The sequence below is a fragment of the Carlito syrichta genome, unplaced genomic scaffold, assembly GCF_000164805.1.
Source record: "Carlito syrichta isolate Samal-C Ts95f unplaced genomic scaffold, Tarsius_syrichta-2.0.1 Scaffold305654, whole genome shotgun sequence".
NCBI lineage: Eukaryota > Metazoa > Chordata > Mammalia > Primates > Tarsiidae > Carlito > Carlito syrichta.
Genome location: NW_007249750.1, coordinates 401,909 through 409,853, shown reverse-complemented (window position 1 = coordinate 409,853; position 7,945 = coordinate 401,909). Strand labels below are relative to the sequence as shown.

The 7,945-nt window shown below is 42.8% G+C and overlaps 2 protein-coding genes across 3 annotated transcripts in view; both read left to right on the top strand.

Annotated features, from left to right (window-relative positions):
• CPEB1 (cytoplasmic polyadenylation element binding protein 1) overlaps nucleotides 1-7,945 on the top strand; it is a 113,454-nt gene that overhangs the window by 92,199 nt on the left and 13,310 nt on the right. For both annotated transcript variants that reach the window (XM_008062092.2, XM_021714466.1), the window contains exon 4: nucleotides 5,434-5,660. In XM_008062092.2, the coding sequence (XP_008060283.1) occupies nucleotides 5,434-5,660 (227 nt within the window). The remainder of the gene's footprint in view (nucleotides 1-5,433; nucleotides 5,661-7,945) is intronic.
• Nucleotides 2,616-7,945, top strand: part of RPS17 (ribosomal protein S17) — a 29,263-nt gene continuing 23,933 nt past the window's right edge. Inside the window, exon 1 of the mRNA XM_021714467.1 lies at nucleotides 2,616-2,631. The gene's annotated coding sequence lies outside the window, so the exon portion shown is untranslated. The remainder of the gene's footprint in view (nucleotides 2,632-7,945) is intronic.

Sequence of the window (7,945 nt, the reverse complement as noted above, 5' to 3'; positions counted from 1 at the left end):
AGTCTGGGCGACAGAGTGAGACTCCAACTCAAAAAACAAAACAAAACAAAAAAAAACAAAGATTACCTGCTCTCCTAGATCTTACTTTTTTTTTTTTTATTGGAGTCTAATTCTGTCCCCCAGGCTGGAGTGCAGTGGCATGCTCACGGCCACCCCAGCATCGACCTACCAGGCTCCAACGTCCTTCCTCCTCAGCCTTCCAAGCAGCCAGAACTACAGGTGCATACTACCACACCCGGCTGATTTTATTTATTTATTTATTGTAGAGATGAGGTCTTGCCATGCTGTCCGGACTGGCCTTGAATCTGCGGGCTCAGGCAATCCACTTACCTCGGCCTCCCAAAGTGCTGGGATTATAGGCTGAGCCACCAAGCCTGGCCTAGATTTTACATTTTAGCAACTACTTTTTTCCCCATTTTAGAGACAGAGTTTTTGTTTTGTTTTGTTTTGTTTTTTGAGTTGGAGCTTCACTCTGGTGCCCAGACTGGAGTGCAGTGTCTGCTCCGGGCCACCACAACCTTGACCTGCTGGGCTCCGGCAATCATTCCACCTCAGCCTTCCAAACAGCTGGAACTATAGGCATGCTACCACGCCTGGCTAGTTTTTTTGATTTATTGTAGAGATGAGGTCTCGGTGCCCAGGCGGGTCTCGAACTCGCGGGAATCCACTCAACTCAGCCTCCCAAAGGCGCAGGATTACAGGCTGAGCCACAGAGCCCGGCTTTTTTTTTTTTTTTTTTTTTGAGTTGGCATCTCACTCTGTCGCCCAGGCTGGAGTGCAGTGGCATGTTCATGGCCACCCCAGCGTCAACCTGCTGGACTCAGGCAATCCTTCCGCCTCAACCTTCCAATCAGCCAGAACTGCAGGTGCGTGCTACCAAGCCTGGATAATTTTTTGGTTTATTGTAGAGATGAGGTCTTGCCAAGTTGCCCAGGCTGTTCTTGAACCCGTGGGCTCGGCAGTCCACTCACCTCGGCCTCCCAAAGTGCTGGGATTACAGACTTGAACCATTGCACCTGGCCTCACACTGTCACTCTTTAGCTATCACTTACACAGTTTACCCTGAGTCATGGTTCCCTTTTGTTAAGATAGGGTAATAACATCCATCCACTGCTTAGGATTTGGTGAAAATTATTTACCTAAAGTGCTTTTAACATGGTGTCTGGCACATGCTAAAAGTTCAGTAAATGGAAGCTGCTATTAGTGAATCGTAGCTTAACTGAACTTGGTCCAGACTGTAGAACAGATGACTGACCATGAACTATGTATAAGCATTTAAGGAAGTGGAGTTCTTAGTGGCCAACATAGGTTTTCATGCCATTTTCTGTTTAGACAGGCTTATTACCAGATTAGAGGAATGCTACAGAGATAATTCCCAGCTTTGGCACAAGAATTTGACAGCATCTCAAGATATCTTTGTAAGCATGGTAGAGAATTTACAGATTTGTGGAGGTATATGGATTTGTGGCTGGTAAAGCAGATGTGCCAACACAATAGTGAATACAAATAGATATGAATAAGAAGAGTGGTCTATAGTGACTACCATGTTGCTTTTTTACTCTTTCCAAGAAGTATACCTTTTTAAAAACCTTGAGTGAGGACATAGTTACCATAGTTCATACTTGTCATCATTGGTATCCTCAGACACTAGTCCTTCAGAGCATCATCCCCTTTTAAGCATTTTTTGTGTGTATTGCTTTATGCTGTGTTTCTCTTCCACAACTCTCAGGGCTCTCTATTGTGCTACTTGAAACTTACCTTTTCCAGAATTCACAAACTGCCCTCTATTTTGTTTGTTGCTCATAAACGCTCCCCTCCAACTTCTGCTTTAGCTGAAGGCTTTCCTTTAGGATGCTTCTTTGCCAAGTGGAGCCTAATCACTCTCCCAAGTCTCATTTATCTCGAGTCATTCTTTATGTCCTCTTCACCAATTTCCTAGTTTTTTCCCGTTTCTGAAGAGCTCAACATGTTTGTTTTAACCCCAGACCCAGTTATCACATATAGATCTCTTTAATGTCCATATGGATGACCGATCTAATCCTTCAGACTTCATACATTCTATTTCAGTCACCTATAGTTTTATACCCTGGACCTTGCCATCCTCATAAGTCTTCATCTTCACTGTCCCAACACCTCTTGTTTATCTTGTTTGCCACTTTCATTCCTCTTATGTCTATCAGTTTATTGAAATTGCTGTTTTTCCGTATATTTGCTCCCGATCTGTTGACTTTCTTCTGTCTTTAGTCTGTAATACATGACCTGTTCCTCATCTTCTCTATTACTATGACTATCAACTCTGTCCCATTTCCTCCTTCACACTGCCTTAGGGAAAAAAGTCACAGCTCTGTGACCACCTCTTCATTGTCTCTGTTATCTTTAAGATAAAATCAAAACTCTTTAACCAGGTTGTTAAGATCTGGTCCAGTATCCATCCAGGTACCTGAGCTCTGCTGGAGAAGATTCTGTAAGTCCAACTTAAATAGTTTCCCTCTCAGGTGGGCACAGGGGTCCTATCGGCAGTCCTCCTTGGTTTCCTTGGGCAGCCTTCTTTGCCATTCTCACAGTAGCTATGCAGACCACCTCTTTGTTGTCTCCGTTATCTTTAAGATAAAATCAGAACTCTTTAACCAGGTTGTTAAGGCTCTTTATGATTTGATTGTTACTTCATTGTTCACCACCCTAAACTTGTTTTTGTAAAATGTGGAGAAGAACAAAGCCCTCCAGGGCATTGGTACCACTTTTGAGACTAATGCATATGATCTGTTGGTTTTCACGGTGCTTTTTTGCCAGGCTTTGCAGCATCAGGGAGGGGTTTTAAATAAATCTTCACATCTTCTGCCTTCTCGAGGCATGGATTCCAGGGGCTTTGATTTTTCATTTCTTTCAGGAAGGGGTTTGTCAGGAATTATTTGAGAAGTTTATGGATTATTTCTGCTGGCTATCAGAATCCAAGCTTTTTTAGACTCGTGGTTTCACCATACAGTTAAGTGCTACTGCTTAAAAAAAACTCCTTTGAAGCTGGGCTCGGTGGCTCAGCCTGTAATTGCACGCTTCGGGAGGCTGAGGTGAGTGGATTGCCTGAGCTCGAGGGTTCGAGACCCACCTGGGCAACTTGGCGAGACCTCTTCTCTACAATTAAAAAAAAAAAAAAAATTAACCGGATGTGGTAGTGCGCACCTGTAGTTCCAGCTACTTGGAAGACTGAGGGGGAAGGATCGCTGGAGCCCAGCAGGTCAAGGCTGCAGTGGCCGGGAGCAGCCACTGCACTCCAGTCTGGGTGACAGAGTGAGATTCCAACTGAAAAAAAAAAAACCAAAAACTGCTTTGAAAGACCTAGATAAAGCATATTTCTTTGAAAGCCAAAAGTGTTTTATTTATTTATTTATTTATTTTAGAAAGTCAGATTTATTGAGAAGATAGAAACGCTCTCACAGTGGAAGGGGGCCTGAATAGTAAACTAACTCCTTGCTGGATACAGTGTGACTCTATCCTACCCACACCCTCCAACCTACATAGTAGAACTGGCTAGAATTAAAAAGACTGACCATACCAGGTGTTAGCCAGGTTGTGGAAGGACTGAAACTCTCATCACTGCTGGTGGGGTTGTAAAATAATATAGTAAGTCTACTTTGGAAAACAGTGTTATGCCAGTTTCTTTAAAGATATCTTTACCACAGTAAGATAAATTAAAGCCTAGATAAGTAAATACATCTGCAGTAACCCCCTGCATTAAATAAAATTTAAGGATGCACCTACTCTTTCTATAGCTACATGGGAGGTCACATGCCTAAAGAAAAGCAGGCTGGTCTGATTCCATAGGAACAGATCTTTGGGATCTAGTGCATATGCTCTTATCATGAATGGCATGTATGTCTCGTAGCCTGAAAGCATGCATTGACTTGGATTTCCGGCTTGGAGAGGTTTATTCCTACTTGTTGGAACTCACTCCCGGCCCAGCCAAGCATTCAGACTGACTTGGAGACCTGGAGCAAATGAGCTCCAGGTGACCTATTTCATTCAGTTGCTAGTCAGGGCAAAGTAGAACCAATCACAGCCAGAATTTATTGAGCACTTGAACATATTATTTTGGTTTCACCTCACAGCCATTCGGAGGTAGATGTTCTCCCTGTTCTTCAGATTAAAAAAAAAATAGCACCACCACCAAATTAAGGCTTTCCCCTAGACTTATTGCCTGAATAGTTCATGGAAAAGCCCTCTTACTCCTCATCCTCATGGATAAAGTATATGTTTTGTCAGGTTCCCCAAGGCCGAGTGTAGAAAAATGTTGCTCTTTTTTGATGGCTCATATTTAAATATTTATTGTGTGCTGGACACTGCTCTGCTGAGCACTTTCCTTCTGCTGTCTAATTATTGAACCATCCTAACAATATTACGAAATAGTTGGTACTCCACCCCAGATGCCAGTGAGAAAAATGGAGGCTCAAAGAAGCGCAGTGAGCTTTCCAGAGCTCACAGCTATATGTAGGAGGTGTCAGACCCAGGTTACATCCCAGATTTGTCATAAGTCAATAAGTGGGCTTAACCACATCATTCTGCTTCCATCCTAAATGTTTCAAGTTCAGGGTACATAGGAGAGAATCTATATATGCTAGAAGTTTGCATAAGTGAACTTTCTGATAAGGTGGTATGCTTATGTGATACCAGATTTCTGGAGTATGGCCTGAGATTCTGTATTTTAGCTATTAGAAAGATGGGAATTCGCTGGGCACGTTGGCCCACATGTATAATCCCAGCACTTCGGGAGGCTGAGATGAGAGGATTGCCTGAGCCCCAGGGGTTTGAGACCAGTCTGAACAACTTGGTCATCTCTCCAATAAATCAAGAAAAATTAGCCGGACATGGTGGTGCACACCTGTAGTTCCAGCTACTTGGAAGGCTGAAGTGGAAGGATCACCTGAGCCCAGCAGGTCAGGCTGTGGTGGCTGGGAGTGTGCCACTGCACTCCAGCCTAGGTGACAGGGTAAGACTCAGACTCAAAAAAATAAAATAAAATAAATGAGAATTCAAATGAACATTGGCAGGCAGTAAAGATGTCGTATGATTTGGACTTTCTAATTGTGTTCTTGGTGTATCCAGATGTTAATAGCAGTTGTGACCAGGGTCCCCAGTGGCACAGAATTTCCCAGATCCTGGCGCTAACGCTTAAACCTGGGGGCAGGGAGCAGGAGTTTTGCTGCTACCATAACAGCAGGAATTCTGGTCTTCAGATAGTCAACCTACAGTTGCCTCTAATGGGCCCTGAGTGGCCAGGTCTCAGAACTGGCTATATACCTGTTTATTTTATGTTTTTGGCATGCTTTCAGTGGTCCTGCCTTTGGTATATCTTGTTGGGTGGCTTTGGGAGAAAAGAGAAAGGCTGTTGGCTGGAATGAAAACTAAGAGATCACAAGGTTTCCTTTTTTGTCCTCCTAGTACTGAATATGCTTCATAATCCACTGGGGAATGTCCTAGGAAAACCCCCCTTGAGCTTCCTGCCTCTGGATCCCCTTGGGTCTGATTTGGTGGACAAGTTTCCAGCACCCTCAGTTAGAGGACCACGCCTGGACACCCGGCCCATCCTGGACTCCCGATCCAGCAGCCCCTCTGACTCAGACACCAGTGGCTTCAGCTCTGGATCAGATCATCTCTCAGATTTGATTGTATGTAACTTATTGGGAATGGGGGGTTAGGGGTGGAATTGCCTGTGTGTGCCCAAGGGGAAGGAAGGTTGCATTATGTATAGGGCTTAAAGCGGGTTGCGTGTCCACTGGAATGCAGGTTTGGGAGATGGGATGAGGGGAGGAGTGGAGGCTATTGTGGACATCTGTGGAGTTTCTCATCCTTATCAGAATTGAGGATGCTTTGAATGCCCATTTCAGGTTGAGCTGAGGACACAGTTACTCCAAGAGCTGCTGGAAAGCAGTTAATTTAAAATGTAAATATGGGAGCCCTGTGTGTTCTCTTTCATGACCTACATGGGTGCTTTCATTAGCTTTTAAACGATATTATTTATGTACGGTATCAGGAACTTCAGGTGCTAATTCTAAAAATTATGTTAGCAATTAGCAGGGCTAGGATTTTAACCCACATCTGACTGACTCTAGCTCATGTATTTTTTTCCACTGACCCGTGCCAGCTCCCAATTCATGTTGTGATGAATCTGTGAAATACTGCCTCCGTTCATTTTTGTCTCTCATGTTTTGTTTTGTTTTGTTTTGTTTTGAGTTGGAGTGTCACTCTGTCACCCAGGCTGGACAGTGGCACACTCACGGGCCACCCCCCAGCGTCAACCTGCTAGGCTCCAGCAGTCCTTCCACCTCAGCCTTCCAAGTAGCCAGAACTATAGGTGTGCACTACTTTTTTGATTTATTGTAGAGACAAGGTCTTGCCAAGTTCCCCGGGCTGGTCTCAAATCCATGGGTTCAGGCAATCCACTCGCCTCAGCCTCTCAAAATACTGGGATTGCAGACTGAGCCATCGAGCCCGGCCTCATGTTTCTTATCTATAGTCATGTATGATGTATGTGGTCTTTGTGCTAAGTAGAGTTGGTGAATGAACTAGAAAAGGTGGGGGATAGAATAGTACAGATGATATAGAATATAGAATAAACCCAGGCACGATGGCTCAAGCCTGTAATCCCAGCACATTGGGAGGATGAGGCGAGAGAATTACCTGAGCTCAGGAGTTTGAGAGCAGTCTGGGCAACTTGGCAAGACCTCATCTCTACAATAAATTAAATTAGTCCTGTGTGGTGGTGCATGCATATGGTTTCCGCGACTTGGAAGGCTGAGGTGGAAGGATCGTCTGAGCCCAGCAGGTCTGCAGTGGCCATGAGCATGGCACTGTACTCCAGCCTGGGCAACAGTGAGACTCTCACTCATATATATAGAATAGGAAAAAGTATAAATATATGTGAATTGGCAGTGAGAAATTATCAGAAAATAAAAATATAATCTCATGTGCCTTCTGAGCCTTGCTTCTCTGTTGCCAAATTCTCTGAACTGAATGTTCAGTGAGTAGAATGGCTTATTTTCCCACTCTTTTCTTTTCCATATCAAAGACAGGCAACATTGGTCGTGATTGCCTGTCAGCTTGTCCTAGAATATGGAGGTTGACAGTGCCTGTTTTTTTGTTTTGTTTTGTTTTGTTTTGTTTTTTTAAAGCTGTCTGGGCTGTTTCTAGGACAATCACAAACAGGTCCCTTTACTTCTCTGGGCTGCAGTTTACACCACTATAAAATAGGGTTACATACAGTATTCTAGATCTGTTTATGTTGCTTTAGATGAGACTGGGAAATTTACCCCTTAACCAACTAGTATTTGAGGATTTTGTTTAAAGAACTTTCTCAGATCCCATACCCCAAGGGTTAATTGGGGAAGTAATAAGGACAAGACAACTTACAGAAGAGGAAATAGAGGCAGTATTGAATTTACAGAAAGTATTCTATCAACCAGTTATTTTGATGTATCATTTTACACTTTTAAATTAGAATTTAAAGCCTTGACAAAAGCTTGTAGTGAAACTTGTGTTCCTATACATTCATGATAGAACACAGAGCCCTCATAGAAGGCATTTTTGGCATTCTACTTCTAGGAATCTATTCAAAGAAAATGCAAAATATGAAGAAGCAATGTCTTAAAATTTTCATTTGTGATCTGAAAACTCGGGAAGTATCTAAATGTTTAACAGTAAGAGAATGGGTCAGTGAGATGTACCTTGTTCCCTAAGTAGAATATGATAAATAATATCTTAAATAGTTATAAAAACTGGCAATATGAAAAAAATGTTGAATGGGGAGAATTTGTTTAAATTTTAACAACTAATCTCAAAAATGCATAGGAAGGAAGTCCAAAAGAAAATAAATGCTAAATGTATGTTAGGTGGTTTTAATAATTTCTATAGTGTGATTATTACTTTATAACAAGCTAGCTTTTAAACACCTGTG